At 38.0% G+C, this 27440-nt stretch overlaps 2 protein-coding genes across 12 annotated transcripts in view; one reads left to right on the top strand and one right to left on the bottom strand.

Moving 5' to 3' along the window:
* The window catches only part of LOC145248821 (out at first protein-like), an 85900-nt gene extending 83412 nt beyond the window's left edge, over positions 1–2488 (bottom strand). Inside the window, exon 1 of the mRNA XM_080110511.1 lies at positions 1927–2488. Within this exon, the coding sequence (XP_079966637.1) occupies positions 1927–2142 (216 nt within the window). The 5' untranslated portion in view covers positions 2143–2488. The remainder of the gene's footprint in view (positions 1–1926) is intronic.
* LOC145248822 (uncharacterized) overlaps positions 1–25979 on the top strand; it is a 165013-nt gene extending 139034 nt beyond the window's left edge. For all 11 annotated transcript variants that reach the window (XR_013863410.1, XR_013863412.1, XR_013863411.1 and 8 more), the window contains one exon: positions 25733–25979. Coding sequence is in view for 1 of the 11 variants with exons in the window: in XM_080110514.1 (XP_079966640.1) it covers positions 25733–25781 (49 nt within the window). In the remaining 10 variants the exon portion in view is untranslated. The remainder of the gene's footprint in view (positions 1–25732) is intronic.
* Positions 25980–27440: the final 1461 nt, after the last annotated feature.

Genomic DNA, 27440 nt, shown 5'->3' with positions numbered 1-27440 from the left:
ACTACAGAAACTGAAGTAATGAAATACATTTCCGAAAAGAACGTCGTCTTTTGTTTTTGATTAATAAATGAGGTTAATAATGAAGGTTGTGAAAAGATAAAATAAAGAAATAAAAACGGGGAGGGGGATCTTAGAGTCTGCAAAGGGTCAATTTGGTGCTGACCCTAAACCCGAAACACAGGGGAATAAATACAGTTTAAACTATAGCAATAATTCGAAAATAAGAAGATAAGCACATTTTTCGAACTCCGACCAGAAACACAGTAGTAATCAGTGAAATGGACAACTTGCTTTCTCTCGGACAACAACCAACCGACAGTAACACCATTAAATTGTTGGGTTTTTTTAATTATTATTATGTAATAGAAATAGTTTTAACAATAATAGTAGTTTTATTGTACGTTTTTAGAGAATGGTAAGCAATTTAAACTGACAACGAGAATACATTTAGTTTTTTTATTATTATTATTATTTCTTAGTGTGTCTGATTAAAAAAAAAAAAAAAAAAGAAAATCAAATTCAACATGAGGGTTCAGAATTTTTTTTTTTTTTTTTTTTGATCTCATCTTGGTTGATACAGTCACAGCGTTTCAGCCGATGTAAACTTCGGCCTTCTTCAGTTGCATCTTTCCGAACTTGGGGACCTTATAGTCAAACTCCAGGTGCGTGTGCGTATTGGGGGCGGGGGTAAGTTGGAGAAAATTTCGAACTAAAAGCTTTATTTAATCCAAGTAGGTATATTGTACTCATCCACGGATGGGAGTAGATCGCCTGTAATAAGAATTGAACCCTGATTTGGTTGCCTTAGACTCTTCTTGGCTTTCAACTTTCCTAGTTTCTGCATTTGGTGCGATTTGGTCGCCTGGAATTCTTGCTATACCCGAATACTGATTGTTAATCAACGCCTTTAACCATTAAACCATGTGGGCAATTTTAGTATGAATTTTGAGAACCTAATCTTATTTAATTATATGTAGTAACATTGCACATCTAAGACAAGGTTAGGTTTAGGTTTCCCAAAATTCATACTAGAATTGTTCACATGGACCCATGACCTATTGGTTAAGAGCGTTGACTACCAACGACAGTATTCATCAGGTTTATGATTCGATTCTAACTAGAGGCAATAATAAATAATAAATAACATAAATTAGCACTTCTACCATGAACGAGAACAATCTACCCTTGTGATTTAAATAAAAGATCCAGAGTTCAACTAGGTTTCCAAGTTTGACAAGATGTATCTGAAAAAGATCCGAGGTTACATCGGCTGAAACGTCATGAATACAACTGAGGTAAACAACAGTAGTTAGTTCGAATACTCTAAAAATTATGACACCAGCCAAACATGATTTCTAACAACATAAAAAAAAATCGACAACTTTCACGTAAATAAAGTAAATAAATACAAAAACTAAGAACAAAAAAAAATGTGCATATTATTAAACCTATTTTTAAAAACTAAATTGCAGAAAAATCTTTGATATACGTACCGTCACGCAACGAAAATGTCATGTTTCTAAAAATCACGTAAATTAATCAAGTATTATTTTATTAGGAAATTGTACACATTACAAGGCTGATTTTGATCTCGGTAGTTCGAATTAAGTTGTCTCGCTCTTATTATTTATAAACATGGCAGATCAAAACATAATGTGACGCTTCGTCATAAAATTTGATTTTCTTAGTTAAAAAAAAAAACTACTTGATCAATTTACGTGATTTTTGGAATATGACATCTTCGTTCCGTGACGGTTACGTGCACTACTGCACTACTGCAGTGCACTGCACAGTGCACTGCATCATAAAGTTTTTTTTAAGGTTTTTTGTTTTTTTTTTGGGGGGGGGTAATTTTGTTTGAAAATAGGTTTAATTCTAAATAAGCACCGAAAAGAATAATGGTTGTTTTGATTTTGTTTCTCTCACCGATCGGAAATCAATGAACTGCGAGACGTGCGTGCCGTCGATTTTGACGAAATGCATGGCCACCGTATCAGCGGCCGTGTCGGCATCGATGGACTCAACCTGGACATCGCCACCTTTGTTCTTCACATTCACTACCAGCTCACAGGTGACGGTGACGAGCAAGAACGCGAGCAACAAGGTAAACGTCGGCTCCCAGCTCTTCTTCTTGCGTATCATTATGTTAGTTAAAGGAAGAAAAAAGTCTGAAGACGTGTCAAATATTCCAAGGAAAATAAAGACGTCCGTCTGCACCCATTTTGCAGCCTGACGTCAACATCTGACGATGAGCGCGCGCCGCTGAATCGCCGACCACGATACGCAGTTGGGGCTTCACTCGAACAACATCCGTCCGTCAAATTAAAAAGAAAAACAAACTTTTTTTTACCTTAATAAATTTAATAACCGTCTGTCCAAAGCTTAAATAAAGACGTTGATAAATCTCAGCTATTTCGCTTGCTTGTTGCGCAGATTTTAGATAAAATTGATTGTTGGTCTTAAACTGTACTTTCTGTTCTCAATAAACGTTAAAATTTACTTTTCATTTTCTTTTTATGTTAACTCTGGGCTTCTCTTCTTACGTATCAAGCCACAATTAGGCAAACGCTCAAATAATCAGTTTCTTTCGCCCAATCACGGTGCAAAAATATTCAGTCCTGAAGTCTAACATATACTATAAAAACCCAAACACAGTTTTCTTCCTCTTTTCTTTATAGAGATAACAGGTGCGATATAATCTTGTCTAGGCCCTTTGAAAACTTTGCGTTGGAATGTACTTCTACTGAACAATTTGTATACTGTTTTCTTGCTTTTTAAGAGTCAGATAGTTAACGTCAAATTGAAAAGACGTACAATGTTCACCTTCCAGCCGAATCAAAGATTTGACATGCATAGAACAAGTGAATTGTTCAGAAGAGTGCCAAAGCAGTAACAGCTATATCCAGTCCCAGGCAAGCAAAGGTGAATATTATCTGTGGAACTATAAGATCCTCCCTGCTTAGTTTTATATGTCTATCTGTTGTCTGTGGATTTACTGTATGTTTTGTTTTTGATTTATAGCGTGTGATGGTCTTATGATCTATGAGATAAGATCAGTCTTTGTTCCCTGATGGTGTTACTTATAGTTTTGTCTGATTTAGTTTGAAATGGACCATATTTGTTTTTGGCTAGTGTAGGTCTGTGATATTGAGTTTGATGATTTTGTCTCCAACATTAATTTTCTTGGGTCTTATTGTGTCCTGTACAGTGTCAGGTTCAGAAATATCAAAATGAACTTTTTTCATCACCAGAATTGATATGGCACAAAAAATTGGTGCAATTGCAATGGAGTCTAGTTCCATTAGGCATCTCTCTTATGTAGCTCCTAGGTCCTTTATTATTCTCGATGATGGTTCCAGGGTGCCATGTATTGTTGAGTTTATTTAGTATGTGTACACACTGACTTAGGTATAATGGTGTTAATTTCCTGGTTCTGCTATAATGATCAGATAGGTTTTCATGCTTGCTGGTCTTTCATGTAACTGTTCGCAATGTTCTTTCTTTCCTGATTCTGATCGGCTTGGTAAGGCAGTTGGTATAGGTCTTTCAAAAAGTATCGAACTGGGGAACCGTTTGTTAGGAGTCTCGAACCCAACCCTTTATTATTATTACGGGGGTACCGTGTTCGGACTCCGTGTCCTAGTGACATATGGCCGAGTGGTCCTAGATGTTGTATCAAAGTTTACAGTTACCCAAAGGTGCTGAGTTCAATCCTGAACGAAGGCAGTGAAAAAGTAACATTCAAAACAGAGAATCAGCAACTATGTCCCAAAGCCTAGCTGGAGTCCGAATACGGTACCCCCATAATAATAATAATAAAGGGTTGGGTTCGAGACTCCTAACAAACGGTTCCCCAGTTCGATATAAAACACCTGACGAAGGCCGGAGGGCAAAACGGCTGAAACGTTGTGACAATAACAACCCAGATGAGGAAGTCAGTCCGACAATCTCAATCAATGAAAACACCTCATCTCAAAAATACAGACAATTACTTTCAAAAAGTATTTCAACTGGTGATGGTAGTTTGCTATCTATTGGTGTTGCCCTAACCTGTAGCAGAGCTGGATGTCAGTTCTCTTATTTTTTGCATGTTTTATTGTTGATTTGATATATTTCACATGTCTCTTTATGAAGCATAGTGAGGTAAGCTTATCAGATGCCTGATACTCCAGGATTTGATGAAGCTTTGGAAAGCCTATCCAGAGTATTATGGATCATTGTTTGTCATAATCTGCCTGGATGACCAAAAAGCGAGGTATAATACTTTTATCTGCCACTGCTTTGCTGGTTACTAGTGTTACCATATTGTCAGCAGTATTTTGAGTATCTATCAACAGCGAGCAAGAATTGCTGCTAATCAATCTCAAATAGGTCTGATGTGATGAACTTCGAAGGCTGAGACGGAATGTTATGTGGGTGTAGTGGTTTGTGCCTGTGTGCATCTTGGTGTTCCTAGCAAAGTGTGCACGACTTGCACATCCTTTCAATATCCTTGTTGATATTCACTCAGTACAAACTTTCTCTCGCAAGTCGCCATGTTTTCTCTATGCCTTGAACTGTCCTGAACTGTCATCTAAGCTTCAACCTCTGTCCCATCAACGAAATGTTGCATCCCTCTGCCTGTTCTACAAGTGTTTTAACAGTGAATGCTCTGATGAACTGCAAGCACGTACCCTCCATGACGTAAATACCCACAACAGACCCGACAAGCAGCTAAATCTCACCCTTTCACAGTAGAGATCCCTAGATGTAAGAGAGATTTCTACTCCAGTAGTTTCTTCCCCAGAACTGCTAGACTTTGGAACTCCCTTCCAGAACCCTGTTTCCCCAACTGTACTGACATGCAGAAGTTTAAGTGTAACGTGAACTGACATCTTGCTGCCCAAATCCCTACATAGTACCCCTGTGGCTTATGTCCCTGATAGTAGCCCCTACATCAAAGTGGCAATGTGCCTTGTTTGGGGGGAAAATGTTATAAAAAAAAATAAGTTTGGTGGAGCTGGTATAGGATGTCCTCCCTCATGAAGTTCAGGATGGGTACTTGTCGGCCCTTGAACAGGATTCTAGATTAAACGACAAGTTTGTCACGGAAGGACCAGTATGATCGGATCTCAGCCAGTAATTCATGGATATTATCTGGCCATTCTCCTTAACGAGATTCATGGCTGGGTCCTTCACTGTTTCATTTCATAAAATTTTCTGCACTTTTGATGGGAAGTTGATCATACAGTGTTTATACTACACACCCTCACATCTGAATTGGTTTATTGTTTTCAAGGTTAGGCAATCGACTTGGGGTGTCAGCAAAGATTATTTTCCTACCCAGTCTGTATGTTATTCATTATAGGTAGCCCTGGATTTTCAATAGTGTTCACTGCAACCGGTGTAATGCTGAATGCAATGGTTTAGCACACGTGGAGAGTAGACAATGCATTGTGGATGCATTATCGGCAGCTCCCATTACTCTCGCTTCTCTTTATTTGTCCCTCAGTCCTCATTTTTAATGAGTAATTTTTCTGACAAAGGGAGAAGAAAAAGCTGTTTTCTAGGTTGACAGTATTTTGTGTTAACAGCCGCCAGGGACGTCGGAATTTTTCTGCTTCTATGTCTATCCTTGTAGGCATGTCACTAGTAAGGGTGCTGGAGGTAAACGTTTTATCTGGGCTAATGTCATCCGCCTGATAGTCAGGGACCCGAACCTTGGATTAACCACTAAGCAGCAGGTGCAAAGTACTGGGGCTGCTGTATTGCCATTTGCTGAATGGATTCTGGACCATGCAGTAGCTTCTGGTGGGGCCTTTCGATGCCATATTAGTAGGTAATTGTTACGGCTTTACCTTTTCATGTGCTACAAAAAAAAAATATTTCTTCATTTCTATTTCTCTCTTATTTTCCCTCTCTGCCCTGCTTCAAGTATGTCTGTCGACCTAGTCCCCAAATCCCAAAACACCATGAAAAGTCTCAATAAACAACACACAATTAAACCCAGATCTTTAACTTCTAACGTAGACCCCCACTACTAGGTCTCCTTCTCTAACATCAGGGGTCTACGTCCTAACCTTCTAAACTAAACCTTCTAGACTAAACCAGACATATTATTTCTAAGTTAAACTGGCACTGGATAGCCCATTTCCCTAGATGAGTTCATAATTAAAGGATAGTCTAATTTAACTTCCAAATCTGACCCCCAAGATCGCCATAGGCATGGAATATGTGCCTATATTAAAGATGGCTTTCCATGTGGTAGGGACATTTCCAGAGAAGATCCTAACTTTTTTTTTTTTTTTTACACGGTGGTCACCACTTATCAAGGCTCAGAAGCCACTCAGGGATAAGGGTTATTGTGTGTACAGTACGTTAGTGTGGAGACTTGATAAAGTGTTTACTTAAGGGGCGGTTCATTAGGAATTTGTTTACGTTGGACTTGAAGACATCCAAGTTGTAGTCCAGAGGGAAGCAGGCAGACGGAACAGAGTTCCACAGGCGTGCAGTTCTGAGAAAGAAGCTTTGTTCATGGAATCTACGTTTTGATTTAGGCACAGATAAAGAGTGGGGGAAATTTTTCACAGTGGATTCAGCTAGACGGGTGTTTTTCGTGAAAGATTGGCGAGGGGGGACCAGAGATTGGAGTTCAGACGAGCACCTGCCATGGAAATAGCAATAAAACAAGGATAGGCTCGCAGTGTCTCTTCTGTGGGAGAGAGGTTGCAGGGTAGAGAAAAGGGCATCCCCCACTAAGCCACAAAGTCTATTTTGTACTCTGTCAAGGCAGGATATGCTGTTTTTAGCAGCTCCTGCCCAAATATGGCAGCAGTATTCCATCCTTGGACGTACTTGGCTTTTATATAGATAGAGAATTGCATCAGTAATGAGATATCTTCTGGAGCGGTAGAAGGATCCCACCATCTTTCCAGTGACCTTGGCAACAGACTTGATGTACGTGTTCCATTTCAGATCAGGAGTAAAGGACAAACCCAGAAGCTTGTCAAAACACAGGGCTTCTCCTAGACGAGAGCCATCCATTTCAATTGATGCCGGACGGGGATCAGAGCGCTGATGATGTAAAGATAGGAGTTTGGTTTTAGATGCATTAAAGGTAACCAGCCTCATCTTCCCCCACTGAACCACGCGCTCGAGATCAGAGGGGAGAGAATCAGAGAGAACTTTGTCATTTACAGCCTTTGATGTGTTGCCGTAGATGGTTGTGTCATCAGCATAGATGTCAACGAATGATTTCAGTATGTGTTTAGGGAGGTCATTGATGTAGATCAGGAAGAGAGTTGGGCCCAGGATTGACCCTTGAGGGACTCCAGCATTAATACTGCAGGCCTCTGATTTTTGTCCATCGACCACTACTCTTATGAGCCTATCGGAGAGAAATGATTTAATGATTGAGAAAACATTTCCAGTTATACCATAGCTGGAAATCTTGTGAAGTAGGCCCTCATGCCATACTTTGTCGAAAGCCTTTGATATGTCAAGAGCAATTGCCCTAGAAAGGAAGCCTTTGTCAAGAGATTCACTAATCCTGTGAGATATAAGCGTTAGCACATCTGCGGTAGATCTTGCAGAACGGAAACCATATTGTGTGTCCCTAAGAAGATTGTTTCTGCTGAGGTGGTTGATTATTTCTCTATTTAATATGGATTCCAGCAACTTACTCATAACACACAGGAGACTTATTGGTCTGTACTGAGTGGGAGATGACTTATCACCTGAATTCTTAAATACAGGGCATACTGATGAGGTTTTCCAGGGAGTCGGAAAGCACTTCTCCTTAAGGCAACGCTTAAACAGTTTCATAAGTAACTTACCCTATATGTGCTTCCGGGTTACACTTGCTCAAACTACTGCATTTATATTTGCTCTCTATCGCTCCCAAAACAGCGGAGTTACTATCTTTAAAAGCATATCTGAGAAAATTGACTACGCCCTATCTGCTTATCCTTCAGCTAATATTCATGTCTGTGGAGACTTTAATATTCACAATGTGGAATGGTTAACTCACTCAAACAAGACTGATGATGAGGGCAGGTTCTGTCATGATTTCTTCATTGCTTATGACCTCACTCAGATTGTTCATGAACCCACCTGTGTTCTCGATACTGACAGCCAGTATGCAAGTCTCCTAGACCTCTTTCTAACAACTTGCCCTGAACTGTGTTCAGCTTCTGTTCTGTCTCCACTTGGATCTTCCAACCACTCAGTTGTATCAGTTAAGATAAAAATGAAATGTAATAAGTCCCCAGATGTACCTCTCCATTGTATAGCATATCGATACTCTATGGCTGACTGGGATAGTTTCTGTACATTTATATCGGATCTACCTCTGCATTCCATGTTTAAAAAGGATGTGTCCTCTATAGTATCAGACCTGACAGAATGGTTAATTGTAGGTATAGACCGTTTCATACCCTTGAAAAAATTCCAGAAGAAACCTAACAGCCAGCCGTGGTTCTCTCCGGAATGTGCTGCTGCCATTGTGCATAGAAATCACTTTTTCCATTGCTTCCAACGTAATAGATGCAGTGAGACTAAAGCCGCTTTCAGAACTGCCAGCAACCACTGTAAAAAAGTAATGAAAAAAGCAAGAGAGTTGTATGCTTAGTCCGTCAAGTCCAAAGTAGCTGACCAGCAGCTTGGTTCCCACCAGTTTTGGCAAATAGCAAATAGAATCCTGAACAGAAGCGTGTGCTCTATCCCAACTCTCATAAATGGACCTGAGGTAATCTTGTCAGCATCAGACAAAGCCAAACTCTTTGCCAAGAACTTTGCAGCTAATTCTAACCTTTGCGACCAAGGCCACCAACCCCCAATGTTCCCTCCTGTATCAGAAAACATGCTGTGTGATATAAAAATATCTGTTCGTGATGTTGCCAAGCTAATCAAAAACATTGATTCCAGTAAAGCAACCGGCCCTGACGATATTCCAATTATAGTACTCAAAAGACTTCAACCAGAACTTGCGCCCATCCTTACAAAACTGTTTAAACGTTGTCTTAAGGAGAATTGCTTCCCGTCACCCTGGAAAATCTCATCAGTATGCCCCATATTTAAGAATTCAGGTGATCGCTCATCTCCCTCACAGTACAGGCCAATAAGTCTCCTGTGCGTCATGAGTAAGTTGCTGGAATCTGTTAAATAGAGAAGTAATCAACCATCTCAGCAAAAATAACCTTCTTAGTGACACAATATGGTTTCCGTTCTGCTAGATCTACAGCAGATGTGCTTACAGTTATATCTCATAGGATTAGCGGATCTTTCGACAGAGGCTACCTTTCTAGGGCAATTGCTCTTGACATATCAAAAGCCCATCTAAGACCGTAAACGACCAAGTTCTCTCTGATTCTCTCTGCTCTGATCTTGAGTAAGTGGTACAATGGGGAAAGAGGTGGCTGATTACTTTTAATGCATCTAAAACCAAGCTTTTATCTTTACATCATCAACGCTCTGATCCCCATCTGGCATCAATTGAATGAATGGCTCTCGTCTTGGGGAGGCCTCATGTTTTGACAAGCTTCTGGGGTTGACCTTTACTCCTGATCTTAAATGGAACACATACATTAAATCTGTTGCCAAGGCCGCTGGAAAAATGGTGGGATCCTTCTATCGATCCAGTAGATATCTCACTGCTGATGCAATTCTCTATCTATACAAAAGCCAGGTACGTTCAAGGATGGAGTACTGTTGCCACATCTGGGCAGGAGCTGCTAGAAAGGACATCCTACCTTGATAGAGTTCAAAATAGACTTCATAGCTTCGTGGGGGATGTCCTTCCCTGCAACTTCTTCCTCACAAAAGAACTGTTGCTAGTTTGTCTCTGCTTTATCGTTATTTTCATGGCAAGTGCTCGGCTGAGCTCCATTCTATGGTCCCCCCCCCCTGTTAAACTTTCGCAAGAAACACTCGTCTAGCAGAAAACACTATCACTAATTTCCCCTACTCTTTATCTGTGCCTAAACCTAAACGTAGATTCCATGAGCAAAGCTTCTTTCTTAGAACTGCACGCCTGTGGAATTGTCTTCCGTTTTTCTGCTTTCCAACTGACTACAATATGGTTGTCTTCAAGTCTAACGTAAACAAGTTTTTGATGAGCCGTTCCACATAAGTTAACAAATTTACCGAATCTCCATTACTAACAGTTACTATATTGTCCAATTTCTACTGTACACTGTTTAACCCTTATCCTCGAGTGGCCTATGGACCTTGATAAGTGGTGATGCCTATGTAAAAAAAACAAAAACATATTGTGACCAATGACTTATAGTCCGTGATAGTGGAAAAGGCTATTTCATAGAAGTAGATGTGGTATTGCTGAATACCATACACAATTAATAATATCTCTCATTCAATGTTGCTGTATCTGATTTGTGTGTCAATTAATGTTTTGGATCCAAATACAAATGGTTTACCATCTTTTTTTTTTTTTTTTTACAAAGTAGTCACCACTTATCAAGGCCCGGAAGCCACTCGGGGGTAAGGGTTATTGTGTGTACAGTACATTAGTGTTGGAGATTTGATAAAGTGTCTTACTTAAGTTCATCAGGAATTTGTTTACATTGGACTTGAAGACATCCAGGTTGTAGTCAGGTGGGAAACAGGCATGCACTTCTAAGAAAGAAGTTTTGTTCATGGAATTTACGTTTTGATTTTGGCGCAGATAAGGAGTGGGGAAAATTTTTGACAGTGGTTTCAGCTAGGTGGGTGTTTATTATCGTGAAAGATTGGCGAGGGGGGACCAGAGATTGGTGTTCAGACGAGCACCTGCCATGGAAGTAACGATAAAACAAAGGCAGGCTCACAACGTCTCTCCTGTGGGAGAGAGGTTGCAGGGAAAAGAAAAGGGCATCACCCACTAGGCCATGAAGCCTATTTTGTACTCTGTTAAAGCAGGGTAGGCTGTTTTTAGCAGCTCCTGCCCAGCTGTGGCAGCAGTACTCCATCCTTGGACGTACTTGGCTTAATGCCTTTCTTCGCCTCTTCTGTGAGAAATCCAGACTGACCGACAACAACTTCAAAAGAACCTTCTATTCCTTTTATCACAGTTCTACCTTCAACTTCCTGCTGTGAAATAAATACCCTTTTTCGTTGTTATTGTTGAAAAGAAGTTTGTTGTTCATTTAGTTCTGTGTTCTTAATTAAATATATTTTATTAGGGGGGTAAAAACATTTAACCTCCTGAAGTAGCACTTTTGATAGTCAGAATCCCAAATCCATGAGGATTGGGAGTTAAGAAAACCATGCAATGGATGAGCCTTTTCAGAATATATAGGGAAAGGTAGTTTAGTATACTTAGAAAACATTGTAGTTCCCTTTTGTTTTGTCAGTTTGGCATTTTCTTATGGTTTGATTCCAATAAGGATGTATATGTTTCCAAAAAAGATATACTTGATTGCTTTATGAAATAGTTCTTGCTGTTGAACACAAATCTAGTCTCGACTGCTTGGATCATGAGGCTGTACAAGTTTTTGCCATAGTCCTCATCGTTTTGGCCAAATATGGATACATCATTGGCAATGTTGGCTATGCCATCTAGGTCTTCTAGGATTTGGTCCATTTTTGCTTTGAATATATCTTGCGACATATTAAGACCAAATGGTAGACACTTCCAGTGTACTTATCTGAACAGCGTCCCACAGGTTATCAACAGTTGTGTTTTCTTGTCCAGGTAGACCAACCAGTATCCCACGTTGGCATCAAGTTTACCAAACACTTTTGCAAAGTCTGGATTTACTTCAACAGTCGGTATTTTGTGTGGATATCTCTTGAGGCTGGCATTGACTTTCTGTAGGTCCATGCATATACGGAGAGAGGCATCTTGCTTCATGGGGTATGCCAAACTGAAGCACCAGGCTGTGTGTTCCTCATCTTTCTGGAGCACATCTTCTCTTTTAGGTGGATACTGCATTTGCATGGAGGGTCAGTGAAAGGTTCTACGTCTTCCCTTAGTAGGAGTTTGGTTGTGCCACTAAAATTTTCAATCTTATCAAAGTGCTTGAGGTATTGTGACATAAGTTGGCTGTTAGAAGAGATAGGCATATTTAAGTACTTTTTAAAGATGTCCGCATGTATGGTAAATAGCTTCAACTTTTCGCATGTTGGAAGCTCTACGGACGCAGGTCCTACTTCTACAGCAGAAAATGTTTTATTTATCCATTCTGAGTTCCTATACTAGCATGAAAAGTTGATGGTTCCAAGACATCACATTTGGTCACCTCTGTATGAAGTGAGTTTCACATGTCAGCCAGGTTGCAGAATGGAGAGAGCTTTTAGTGATGCTCCATACATCAGTTTGAATGTTCTCAGTGGGAGTATGTTTCCGAATGCCCTGGAATTGATTTTCATGTGGAGTGTATACTATAGGAACATGTGTTTATCAAACCGCACACACATCTGTACATACACCTTTAGATAACGCTCTGGTTACTGCCCTTGTAGTAATCTTTGCTTTGCTCAACAGGTGGCATTCTCTGTTTCCTCTTCCGTTTTCTCTGTCTCTTCCTTCTCTTTCCTCTCAAGATGTCAAAGTGACAACATGTTTCTCCTTTTGATTCGAACCTCCAATGTGAGTGGCACGTAAATTACATCCATGCCTCGACAGGGTGTTACCTTCTTAAGGTAAGAAGGAAACTCGTGTAACCTGATCAACTCTTGCTCACACACAATGAACTTCCATCATACTCACAACAACAATTAACTTCACGCATAATATATATTTACATACACGCGGGCACACAAACCGATCTCTTCATGTTCTCACCTTCTATAGTTAAATAAAACATCTTGTATGTATATATGCAACTCTATTCTTACGTCATCTTTTTAAATGTCTTCTTAAATGTACTCGTAAAACATGCGTTTCATTGTTGATTGTTTTTATTATGCTGTCCTAACAAATGGCGACCTCCTATTAATCGAACATGCAACCTTATCAATACCCTACTTATCCTCTACAAACCGGTTCCTCAACACACAGCCTACAAAGTAGGGATTCTGGTTATATAACTGGTAGAGAAACTGCATACGGGATCCCCCACAATACTGTCTTCTCCATTTCAGATGGGGTGGTCTTATATTAAGGGATGTGTAGGCTTCATCCCTTAGTTCCCTGGTTATACTACATATGTATTTATCACTGATAGTTAGGAAGTGGAAATGCTGTAAGTGACCATCTTCATCACTTCCAGCATCATCAATGTTGTCAATGTTTTCCTTTTTGTCTCCTGCATTCAGTTCTCCTTGGAGATTGGTGCCGGTGATTGTGAGACTTGTTCCTGTGTCTGTTTTTCTTCCTTTGACGTAGTTTTTCTGCAACACCTTGTCAAATGGCCCTTGCTTCCACACGCAGAACACCCATTATTGTATGCTACGCATTGTCAAGACTTGTGGCTGGTATCGCAGTTCACACATTTTCTGCTTCGATTAATGCTTTGTATTCTTTCAGCTTTCGGCATTACGAGCTGGTTCAGCTGGTCGTTTCTGGCGGTAAGGTACTTCCAATCTTTGGTCAGTAAGTTGGCTATGCTGTAATCTTTTAGTTTGCTACAGAGCTCATTCCAGTAAGTGTCATATGGTGTTGAGAATATGATGAACTCTTTCCTTGAATAATGTTTATATATATATATATATATATATATATATATATAGGAGTCACCACTTATCAAGGCCCAGAGACCACTTGAGGATAAGGGTTAATGAGTGTACAGTAGTCAATGGGACAATATCATAATAATCGTTAGTAGTGGAAATTTGGTAAATTGGATTACTTAATCACAAGAAACTTTCTCAACCACTGATTGCCGTGGCTAATGATACACTGCTTGAAAGTACTTCCCTCCAGCTCCTAGAGTTAACATTCACAGAAAACATGAATTGGAACAAATACATTGAGGTAATTGCCAGGACTGCTGCAAGGAAGGTGGGCTCTCTCTGATAGAAATTTACTTATGCCTGAGTGTATGCTGTACCTCTACAACGCCACCATTCGCCCATGTATGGAGTATTGTTGCCATATCTGGGCTGACGCATCTTTTGCTCCTAGACGGAGTTCAAAAAAGAGTCACCAACCTAATAGGTCCTGCACAATCAACTAAACTCCAACCTCTATCTCAATGCTGAAACGTGACATCCTTGTGCCTATTTTACAAGTATTTCAATGGCAAGTGCTCTGACAAACTCAAAGCACTAGTACTCCTCAACGACAATACCGTCGACAAACCCGAAAAGCAGCAAAATCCCACTCTACACGGTAGAGATCTCCAGATACCATAAAGCCTTCTACTCAAATAGCTTTTTTTCCCTTGGACTGCTGCACTTTGGGATTTCCTCCTGGGCCCCTGCTTCCCTGACTAAACTGACATGCAGAAATCCAAGTGTAATGTGAACAGATATCTCGCTGCCCAACTCCCTAAATAGTATCCCTGCAAATCTGGTTCCAAATAGTAGCCCTCATGACTAAATGACCCTGTGCCTTATTTGGGGTGAAATAACAATATAAAAAAAAAAATTTTTGTAATAAAAAAGTTTCTCACTTAACTCCTTATCTTTGCAGTCTCAATTTGTACTAATGTTGTGGCTTGTGTAATGAAGTCGCCTGCTGATACATTTGGCTTTTGATTGTATTGCATAAGGTGAAGTCTGTGGATCCTAAAATTTATATTTACTCCAAGCTGGCTTTCAAAGAATTTCCACTGGCATTCAAGCATTTTAGGCCTTGGTTCCTTATACCACGGCAAATTTTCCTGGCTTACTTTGTTTCATCAGTTATTTCTTCATCTTTTACGTAATGATTACATTTTTTTTTTTTTTGTTTAAAAAGCGTCATGATTTCGCTAAGATTTGTGTCAGACCAGTTTATCATTCACAGATGTGCGATTATGTTTTTCTTTTTTGTTTTTATTCACAGAATTTGTTATTTTTAATCTTCTAGCAAAAGTTTTACATTTAAGGGATATGAATGCTGAAACAATGTTTACTTACAGTTTGCAATATGGCGTCACATGTATTTCTCCATCATATGTCGTATCATGTACTGTTTTATTTTATTTTTTTTTTATATAATTTTTTTTTTTATATATAATGCTTGCGTGTTATTTTGTGTTCCATAATGCCATTTGCATCAGGTTGACAAAAAAGTTATTGCGGTTTTTAACTTTTAAATTTGGCTCAAACAAAAATTTATTGATCGAAATAAGCACCGTCAGACTCAACACACATTTGCCAATACAAAACAAGTGTATTTATGCCAGTAACATAAAAATCTTGTGTACTAGTGGTGATGAAGTCGCTGAAGGCGTTTTTGATATCACTTAGGTTTTTGAAGGATTTCTCATGCAGAAAGTTGTTGAGATGCTTGAAAAAGTGGTAATCGGTAGGCGAAAGGCCTGGAGAGTATGGTGGATGAGGCAAAGTTTCGTAGCCCAATTCGTTCAACTTCTGCAGGATCAGTTTAGCAACATGCTGCCAGGCATTGTCGCGGAGGAAAATTGGGTCTTTTCTCTTGACTAATGCTGAGTGCTGTTGTCGAAGTTTCTGATGCATTTCATCGATTTGCTGACAGTACTTTACCAATGTAATGATTTTGCTTGCATTCAAAAACTGTAATGGATGGGACTGATCGCAGACCACTAAACAGTCAGCACAACCTTTTTGTGGCAACTCTGACTTTGGAAAGTGTCGTGGAGCTTCGTTGGCATATAACCATTGAGCTGAGCATCAGCAGTTTTCATAAAGAATCCACTTTTCAGCACAAGTCACAACCCGGTCGAGAAACGGATAGTTCTGGTTGTGTAAAAGAAGGGAAGATGACATTTCGTTACGTTTCTTTTGGTTGCCGTTCAATTTGTTTGGCATCCATTTATCAAGTTTTTTGTCTTTCCAATATTTCTCAAGTGGTTAGAAATCATCATATACGTTACGCCTATATATATATATATATTATTCCTTAATTGGAATTTTTTTATTTTTTTGAGATGAGCATTTTTATGTTAATTTTACTTTTATTTCGGACTATTAGTCTCATCTTTTATTAGTTGTTGTTTTTTTTTTTTTTTTTTTTTTATTGGTTCACAACGTTTCGGCCAACTTCCTCTGGCCTTCGTCAGGTGGTAACCGCGACGGATAGGAACTTCGAATCTCCTAACTGCATTCTCAGCCATCACTGCCATCCGTAGTTGTTGTCGTCTCACCACATTTTTGACCAATTACCTCTGGCACGCTTTGGGTGGGATTGAAACCGCTATCTTCAGACAATGTTCATCTGGAACCGTAGAGATTCAACGTCTCTATCAACTGCGCCACGGGCCCCGAAGGGCGATCAAGGTTGGATTCTTTTTGATCTTATAAATCCACATTTATTTATTATCTGATCTTCCATAGTCGGGTCCGTACCGATTGGTATATATATATATATTATTCCTTAATTGGAATTTTTTATTTTTTTGAGATGAGCATTTTTATGTTAATTTTATTTTTATTTCGGACTATTAGTCTCATCTTTTATTAGTTGTTGTTTTAACTAATAAAAGATGAGACTAATAGTCCGAAATAAAAATAAAATTAACACGTTACGCCTAATTCAGAAGCAACTTTTCAAACAGTTGTGCATGGATTGGCTTCCACTTAGGATCTTTATTGATCATTGTCAGCATCCGATGGCCGATCATTTGGCTCATCATCTTCAAGACTCTTGTCGCCACAACGAAATTTCTTAAACCACCATTGTGCTGTGTGTTACGTTGTTGTTCCTGCGTCAAACGCTTCACTGGTATTGTGAGCTGTTTCGGCAGCTTTTCGGTCTAGTTTGAATTGAAATAAGAAAATTGTGCGAATTTCCTTTTTTTTTCCATCTTGTATTAAACGTTCTGAAAAAAAAGACAGTTGTTTTTAAAACGATTGTAATTTAAACGATTAGATAGAGTGAAAAATGCTCTTTAAAGTAATATATATAAAGTAAAGGTATTATAACGAAAACTTATTTGAAAATACATCATTTGAAATCAAAATTAAAAATTCCGCAAGAACTTTTTTCTCAACGTAATATATATATATATATATATATATATATATATATATATATATATATATATATATATATATGCTAGCTGGATGCCTGGCATTGCCCGGTCGTACAAAACGCTTAAACATGATATTTTAATTTATGCAGATTGCATATGCATTATTATAGAACCAATCCTCTACTGAATATTATATATTACGAGGAATAATTTGCCCAGTGAACTAATTTGCATAAAACAAAAAAAAAAATTATAAAATAAAAAATAATAATGATAATGTCATTCATCAAATTCCATGTGTGTTTGTTTACAATATCACGTCAGCTGATATTTGGGTTTGACGATGAATGCGCTGGAAAAGTCACTTCTGATTAATGTTTAGTTTTCAAAAATGCAAACGAAGAAATGATTTGCATCGATTTTAAATGGTACCTCTTCTTTTATCGCTAATTGAACTCATTAATAAGAAAAAATTTAAATAAAATGGTGTGGTACACCGGGTTTGAACAGGGGATCATTCGATCTGAAGTTGAATGCTCTACCACTAAGCTATATCTTCAGATCATAATGAATCTGTTTTTATAAGAAGAAATGATTTGTTAGGATTTTATTATCTCCCTTGCCGGTTGTTACGTATCAGTTTTATCTTTAGAAGTACCAAATATGTGCATATGTTATATACTGGTGGTATTAAGATGACATATATTCTGTATTGTTGTTGTTGTTCGTTTTAGGAGTCTTAGTGTTTTATCTACAGACAGTCTTAGGAGTGTTTATATTGTTGGGAGAGGGAGGCATTGGTGAGATATAGACAGGTATATATAAAAAGAGAGACAGTTCTTATATATATATATATAATAGACATTGAAGAGATATAGAGACAGTGTTCATGTTACTACAATAGCCAACGGCATGTAATACACAATGAGAGGAGATTTGATATATAGATAGATAGACCAAGAGTGTGACATTTATACTTTTGACAGTTCTGTGAACGGGAGTGTTTCTATAACATTTATAGTTTGGCACATATACTTTCTAACACATATTTTTTAGATGATGATTTTATCAAGGTTCTTATAACATAAATGGACAATACCTTTTCTGTTGAATAACAGCACGACGACGCAGATACAAAACCACATGATGACGTCCTTTATTTCATGACCGGTCCTAATTTCGCTTGAGGAATTCAAAGTTCCTTTACATGGCTTTTCTTCTCTAACCTTCGCTTCCAAGCACTGTTTCTGACCTCTCTCTCTCTCTCTGCTCTTCTCCCCTCTTTCTCCCAGACTGCATCTAAAACTCTACCTATATTGAGAACTCGTCATGTCATCGCTTGATTAAACATGTGCTCATCGAGCACGTTGCCTTGACATGTGTCACGTTGCAAAATTTGACATGACCCCGAGTTCAGTAACCTATTTTTCGAATAACCTCTTTACAAAATATGTTTACAATTTCAATTGACGATTAAATTCCTTATTTTAATTTTCACAGAAACAATCATTACATGCCTTTCCCAATAAACAGATATCTAACTATTTTGTGTGAGCTAAACAATTGCGATTCCACATTCCTTATTTTCAATAACATTCTGTATTTATTTTAACTTATGATTGGAATTTTCAATTCCAAATCTAGCTTCGCAAGTTCGAATCCTTGACTATCCTATTTCATATTTACTCACTTACAAGAACAGACTTCTGTTATTGTAACACCGGTGTAACGTATAAAAATTTCCCTGTCAAAATTCTTCTATTTTATCTATAAGAAAAAAAAACTAGTTTTAGGATCGAAAATTTTCGATTTTTGATATATATCGGATGAATTTCTATACAAAAGATATCTAAGAACACTGCCAGACATATATATTAGCTTGGTGTGGAATTTGCAAAAGATAAGCTCAGCCGTTTTGGAACCTATAAGGAAGAAACTCACACACACACACACACACACACACACACACAGTGACTTTTATATAATAGTAGATATATGTGTGTGTGTGTGTGCGTGTGTGCGTGTGTGTGTGTGTGTGTGTGTGTGTGTGTGTGTGTGTGTGTGTGTGTGTGTGTGTGTGTGTGTGTGTGTGTGTGTGCACACTTTGCGGGGTTCTTATAATTGATTAAAAATATGATAGAAAGCCTTTTCCACAGTATGATTTGAATTCAATTTTTAAAAGGCGTAAGATGTGTCTGAGTTGATGGTGTTGGGAATAGATGGAAAAATGTTTCAAAAATGTATATCTGCGATAACCTTCACACAAAACTCACTCTCTGATGGCAGATTAAACTTTCTTTTGCAAAACGGAAAGATGATTTCCAATTTTGAGGCAGAGTTCTCAAGGTGCAATCCCTTCTCCTTCTCACAATATTTTGCCAGTCACTTGAAATAGTTTTAATATCAGCTTTCTCTTTTTTTTTGGGGGGGGGGCGCTTATCAAGGCCGGTGTTGCCAGGTGTAACTCCCACAGGTGTATGTTCCAACAAAAAAATAAATAAATGAAAACAAAGAAAACGGGTTATTAACACAACAAGTCTTTTAGAATTTCAGTAGAGGCTTCCATCTTTATCAAACAGGTTGCGACCTATCCCTGTTCTCTATTCCATTCAATTTGATTTCTTTCTTTACAAAAATTTCCTTTACTCTGGACACATCAACTTTCAAACGTCTGTCACTTATAAGATTTGATGATTTTAAAGTCTCTACTAAAGATGCGTTGTCTGTTTTGTAAAGTACTTCAAGCAACCTGGGTAGTCTGAAGATTTCTTGCAGCATGACAGCTATCGATTCACCTGCATCAGCAGCTTCACTGAATGTAAGAGTCTCGGATGCCAATGGGTTCTTCGCTACTCTATCAAGTCTTTTTGATGACCAGCATATAGGAGCCAGTCTATTCATCTTACTCTAAACAAAGATGATAAATCCACCGTGTGAGGGACCATCCTCCAAGCTGGCATAGGTAGCATCAGAATAAGAAACCACACTCAAATCTGAAGGCTTTTCCAGCTGTGAAAAGAATATGGAACCCGTATTTAATTCAAGCTTTAATAGTGACTTGTTGCCTTCAAAAAGTAACTTCACTTTAGGAGATTTTCCGGTATTACACATCCTACACACATCAAATGATACATCAGATCGAGTCTGGGTAGATACCCACATGCTGTTAATCTTTTTAAATCTGTCTTCTCCTCTTCACTCGGTTCATTATTTTTCCTTAAGGATCTTCCTTTCTTTATATCACATTTTTTTTAATCATTTCCACAAAATATAAAGTCATCAACATGCATTGCCAGACTACCCATCAAGTTCTCGGATAAATAATGCCAAAGAAACATTGCATTGTCATATGCACTTACCATTCCTTTTAGTTTAGTTGATTCCTGAGTAACTCTTGTACCATGAATGGGGTGCATCATTCAATCCATAAATACATCTTTTCAGCTTCCACACTTGTGACTCTGGACATGCCTCAGATGGTGGTTTGAGAAATATTTCTCTCAAGCATATCATGTTGCAAAAATGCTGAGATGAAATCAAGGATCTCCACCTGCCAATTCTTAATGGTGGCTGTTAACATTACAAGACGCATAGCTTCACGACTGCATGTGTTTAGGTTATGTGAATTTTCTTGATAGCCACGTACTACAAGACGAGTCTTCGTTATCTTTTTGTTATCCTTAGCTTCCTCTGTTATCACCCATCTTGTTGATATACATTTTTGACCTATGATAGGGACACATTCATACACTTCGTGAGTTTTCATGTTATTCCTTTCTCCTTTGCATCAATCACATCTTTTGTTTGTTCTTGTTCAGTTGTGAGGAAAACATGTTCTTCATGATCTCCTTCTGTTACTTGAGGAAGTTCTTGCCACTGATTAAGCTTTACACACAGGACATTCATTTTCTGCATCTGGTTCTATATTCCGTCAATGTTCCAGTTGATTTTGGTTGTGTACTCATAATCTTTCCTTTTTTTTTATTCCACTCATTACTTCCAATAATTTTGTATTCCACTATTTTCCCTTTACTCGGCCTTGTAGTATTGTCTTTCAGTTCCTCCCTGTAACTATTAGAATTTTCATTATGTTGATCTTTAACTTCCTTTTCCAAGACTTCATCCATCTCATTTAAGGGAATTGCATTTTCTTTATTCGTTGGCTTTCCAAGGTCCTTGCTTACCTTCATCAAGTGACATGGATGCATCTTGTAGAATGCTCCTCCATGTCGGATCAATACACATTGACCCTTTTTTACCCAAAATTTTAGCAGGACCACGCCATTCTTAATAGTTTGTCTTCTGTAGTAAACGTTGTTTCCTATCACAAATCATTCATCCGCATAATGTCTTATATTAAATCACAGTGCTCTCCGAATTTTTTCACTTGATTCAGTCCCCATGAATCTTTTTCTCTCAGAATATAAGGCATTTAAATTTATTCTAACCATATTGGTTGTTAAAGCGTCTAATGCAGGTAACTGGTATATTAAAACTGACTGCGTATTTATATTAGATCCAAAAACACGCTCATTTGGGTTATGTTCAGAATGATTCTGAAGAGCATTTTTGGCACTAACAGCCCAAGCCAAAGCTATTTCTGGTTCACATTTCTCATCTTCCAATGTTTTCTCCATTACTTTAGCCAATATTAGATTGTGACGTTCCACACTGCCATTACTGAATGGACTTTCAGCGGCTGTAGTGCAGGTTTCAATATTCAGTTTTTCATTCATCTCTCTGTAACCATCGTTATTAAATTCTCCCCCATTATCACTCAAGAAGTGTTTAGGAACTTCAAAATATGCTATCCACATTAAAAAAAATGTTGCAAATAATTTCTTCACTCTTCTTGGTTTTAATCATCCTGGCAGCCGAGTACCTAGTGGATGCGTCAATTAGGTGTAAAATTCAGCATCGGTTATGTCTGAATTCTGTGTCATTAAACCAGTTTCCAGGAGCCAATCCCACTACTGAACACGAATCAGACATCCTTAATAAGAGCCAGAAACTACTTATCATGAAAGACCCTACTGCCTCTCACCAATGATACCAATTTCTCTTTTAATGCATGAGCAAACTGTTTATGTAATTTCTCAGCCTTTGTCCTTTTCTACATTCTAGAGCATGTTTTTAAATATTCACAAAGTAATACAAAGTTTGGTGACTTTTCAGCCTGTAAAAGCATATTTGTCAATGGAAGACTATAATGTCTAGAAGTTGTCTTTTGCAATCTTATATATCTGCCTAAAACAGTGGACAGATAAGGTAGGACAATAAGGTTGTTTCAAATGTGGTTCTATTAGGCATTTTACCAGAGACTGTACTGGTTTTACATCCTAGAAATGTTAATACCGTTGTGGATTCAAACCATATACACCTCTCATCAATTAATTCCAAGTCCTGTTATCGAACATCGATAAATGATTCTAATATAAAAATGTCCAATCTTGTAAAAGAAACATTGGGTATGGCAGTGTTGGATTCTGCCTGTTCTAGAACTGTTACTGGAGAATTTTGGTTGAATGTATTTCTTGGTACATTAAATGACCGAGATAAGCGGTTAGTGAAGATTTAAATTCAACAGGACATTTAATTTTGGTTATGGAGTGGAGGTAAAAGTAATAAAAGCAGTTAGATTTCCGGTAACTATAGGAGACGTAAAAGGTATCAAAGCATACATAGAGGCTGACATCATCAAAAGTGATTTACCTTTGAAGTTATAAATCAATGAAAACTGGTGGGCTGATATTAGATTTTTAAAGTGGCAGCTATAATTTTGGGAAGGTATATAAAATTGCAAAAGACATATAAGTTATAATATCTGTTATAAGTTGGACAGATATAATATCTGTCACACGAAAGAATATGCTCTAGTATCAATATTAGTTCATTTAGTAATTCCAAGGATGTAGGATAAACACGTGTTACTCTTGGCTGGGCGCCATATAGAAAATCCACTGGAGACAAGGAACATAACTAAATATATAGAAGAAGGTCACCAAGTTCGATAACTCCAACTTTAACATGGAGGCCACTCTAGGACAACGGTTAAGTGTTACATAGATACTGAGACAACACGATCAGTAATGGTCCAACTTAGGTAGGGCTTCTTTAAGAGGACAGCTCAACAGGAACATTTACATTAGATTTGAAAATGACCTGGTTATAGTGCCACACAAATACTTATGGGAAGAACCATGAGAAGGTTGCCAACATTTTAAGTGAAAGTGATTTTTGTGGAACGACTTCGATTCAAACATGGGACATCCAAGTTGTCAGTCTATGTAGAAACAAATGTCATTTTCAACCTTAAAGACATAAAACAAAGAATATTTGGCAATGAAACAAAATGGCTGATTTAAAACTGATAAAGAAAATTATTTATAAAGTTCGTCACACGTGTCAATAGGTTTTCCCTTTATGATGACTCTAGCAAAGCTGCCTCGCAAGGGTTTCTTTTTTACAGTAGACCAAGATAAGAAAAAGTGGTAAAGAAACAAATATCTAACAAATAAATGTTACTAAAAGCAAGATAAGTTACTCTTCTACCTACCTGGATGAGTGCTTGATGTTTTAACTCGTTTTAAAGTGTGTTTTAAGTGTGAAACTCAAGTTGTGCTGGGCGCTTCAGCTGAAACAGAAACAAACATGGCGCTATGGTGCTCTTGCCTTTGGAGTTCCGAGAATCAGTCAAAACTCGAACAAAAATTTAAATACTGACAGAAATCTACCAAATAAATGTGGCGTTGCTGTGAGTCATGAAAAAAGTGTGTGTAACATCTTTATATTTAAACTTCTCCCTACCTCTCTCAATCTCTCTACCTTTCTCTTTTTTTCTTTTCCGTTTTTTCGCCCTAAAGAAAGCACTACTATAGCTTTTTTTATACTTTTATTGAAAAAATCAATTTAGGTAACTTGATTTTGTAGTAGAGTTGACATCTGTCCAATGTAGCCGCCTTCAGCCTCAATCACTGCCTTAGTACGGGTTCGGGAACTGGGAGCATGCATTTCCACAAGCGCGGCAGGAGTTCGGCAAATATTAAACAGATAACGGTGATCAGGCTGGCTTTGGTGTTGTGGGAGGTCATGTTGGTGATTTTCTCAACCTATAACCAAACGAAATAGTTCAGCAAGTTCAGGTCGGGGGAGGAGGAAGGGACAGTGAGAAAAGATACAACATCGTAGCACTCCTTCTGAAGCCAAACCTGGGACTCTTTGGACTTGTGGGCCAACGCCGAATCTTGCTGCCACACCCAGGGTCTACCAGCGGCCACCTGATTGCACTAGGAGATCATTACACTTTTCAGCACATCCAGGTACACTTTGGTGTTAATTTTCAAGCCAATTTCGAAGATATGAGGTGGCATTATGTGGCCCTCACTCGAAACCACACCAAAAACCATAACTATGGCCGGAAACTTCATTGAGCTGTGCCCTCAAGCATTGAACCGTCCAGATTTGCATTTTCAGAATGCTGGCAATGGTTCTGTTGTCATAACTTGGATTGGTAGAGAGCATGAGTTGTACAGTGGTGCATCTCCGATTTTGTTCGGTGAACATTGTGTCACGTTCAGACATGATAGAAGGCTCCTATTGGTCTTGGAATTTGTACACAACTGGCCAACTAGTAAATGGTCTGCAACAAAAAAAAAAAACGATTTTCATCAAACGGAAATGGAATCATGTTGTCTTTTCTAGGGCGACAATTTTATCGTTCCACCGGACTTAATGTAGGGAGATAAATCTTTAACAACTGAATTATGAACTCTTTCCTAGAAGTCGTATATTTGCCTCTTTGAAACACTACACTTATTTTGTGTTGCATACATGCGCTCATTTTCTTTATGTTTTTTTCTTTTTTGCCCCCCCCCCCGACAAAAGGAGGGTGGACCTGTAAATTTACTCTTGTCTGTTTGTCAATTTGTCTGTCTGCACTTTTCTCAATAACTACGCCTTGGAATTTTTGAAATTTTGCACAAACATTAAGCATGATATAAGTAAAAAACTAACAGAATGGATTTTCCGGGAAAACTCCGGTTGCCTTCCTAGGGGTGCCTTTCGGGTTAAAATGGCTAAAATTGAAACTTTTGTGGTTATTTAAAAAAAAATTGATGCCTTTGATTTTTATAAAACTTTCTGAAAAGTTGTAACTAACTGATTTCTATATAATTTTGTTTGTCTATAATTCGTAATAACTTTTGGGTGAGCCCTCTTTAAGGGCTAATAAAAACACTCCATTTTTGCGACTATTTTACCATATTTGTCCAAAATTTTCTGTGTATGCCTATTTAGCAGTTTTGCATGGTGCTGAACTCAAATTTAAATATGTTAAGGCCTTGGGGACTTTTGGGGCTAAAGGGGGTGGAGGGCAAATGATGGACTTAATCATTTCTTTTTTTTTTTTTTGCATGGTGATGAACTCAAATTTACATATGTTAAGGCTTCAAACTGCACCGTTTGTTCATTTTCACCAGGATTTGACGTACCCTGGGGACTTTTGGGCTAAATGGGATGGGGGAGGCAAATGCTGAACTTAGTCATTCTTTTTATTCCTCGTTCACTGTGCACTCACGGGGGGCCACACTGAATGATTTCTCCCAGCATCAATCTATGCTCCCTCCTCGACCGTACTCTATGATGTAGAACCATCGATGCAACCTAAATTCTTTGTTCATTATGTTTAATAACAATACATTATGGATTTTATTTTTCAGGGAGGCGTTCACTGAAATACATCCTACCCTTTACCAGTCATCAAACTGAAACTGGAGACAATATTTCATGAAGAATATCTCTTTTGACGGACATCCAGAATAAAAAATGGAGATCTGTTTATAAACTGGATAACGCAAGATAAATCCGAGATTATAAAAATTGCAGACAAATTTAAAGTTGTTTTTTCTGTATAGATTCAAGAACATTCTTTTTTTTTCTTTTTTTTAAATCACCATTTTTCCAGCATTTTTTTTGTTTATTTGTTTTTTGTTTTTCTTATTATTATTTGTTTGGTTTCTTTGCCTGAAATTTAAAGAATCTGGCTATAAATTGATATAAAGTAGAATCTCGGTATACGGTGGCCTTAGGATGCAGTTTTTTCAAGTTACAATATGGAATACAATGTTTTTCCGACCTCTGGTTACAGTATTTGCCCCGCCTTACGGTGTTATTTATAATGTTATTTGATTATATACTGTGCTGTATCCCGGGATTCTACTGTAGTATTATAGTGCTGCTCAAGTACCAAGAACAGTATTAACAATTAATAAATATGTACACGTACATATTTATTGATGGTTAGTGCTATTCTTCAAGAATTGGCGAAAGAAAAGATGAATAAAAACATAACTGGGTCATCTGTTAGCAAGTGCTAACTTTACAACAGGATTTTGGAAATGAGATGAGAAAACATGAGTGAATGAACAAAATATATTTATATATTTTACAGAAATCTATATATAGAATAATAGCATTCATGTGTGTCTGTGTGTACAACTTTCCTACAGCCAACACTATTGGACCGATCATGACTAAACCTGGCATGATGATGGTCTCCCACCTAAAGATGGTGCACACTGCTTTTCAGGGTCAAGGTCAAAGGTTAAAGTCATATTTAGTGCAGCTCTTCATAAACTCCCTCACCTAGGGATGGTGGCAAACCCAAACTTGGTATATACCATTCCCAGGTGGAGGAGTTTATGAAGAGCTGCACCAAATATGACTTTAACCTTTGACCCTTGACCTTGAAAAAATTGAACATTACATTTAATACCTGATAATGCCGGGTACATCTGCTAGTGTAAAAATACTTTGAAAGACCGAAGTTTGTCGAAAACTTTTAAAGTTCAATAAATTAATAGGAAATAGACAAAGTTTATTGTAAAATTCTGTTGTGTGTGTGTGTGTGTGTGTGTGTGTGTGTGTGCGTGTGTGTGTGTGTGCACGTGTGTGGGTGTGTGTGTGTTCTTACCTTCAGGGTGGCATGTATTTATTTGCCTTAAATTTGGAGAATCTGCCATGATTATAATCGATGCAGTATAATATCAATGTTCAACACCTTCATAAACATGCAAAACATTAAACGAACAATGTGCACATGTCGTTTCCAACAAACACATGCACTTGTGCGCTAGTGGGATTTTGCCAATGAGCGATCCAGAAACAAACCAAATAATAACAGTTTTTTTGTTATGGAAATCACTCCAGACAAGTCATGAAGCCACTTGATGAAATGAGCTAAAAAAAGAAAACTACTTCAAAGCCCAAAACTAACCAAATGATGAGTGTTAGACGGATAGATTTTGACATAGAAAACAGTAATTCTTCCCCCTTTGTCAGAAACATCACTTATGGAACATGAGGACTAAAGCTGATCTTTCATTTTTTTCTTTATCAGTGCTTTTCCTTGTGTGAGCCATGACCTCT

Source organism: Euprymna scolopes, chromosome 27 (genome assembly GCF_053919585.1).
Source record: "Euprymna scolopes isolate OS-2025 chromosome 27, ASM5391958v1, whole genome shotgun sequence".
Classification (NCBI taxonomy): Eukaryota; Metazoa; Mollusca; class Cephalopoda; order Sepiida; family Sepiolidae; genus Euprymna; species Euprymna scolopes.
Note: the sequence above shows the minus strand (reverse complement) of the source record. Positions and strands in the feature narration are given on the sequence as shown.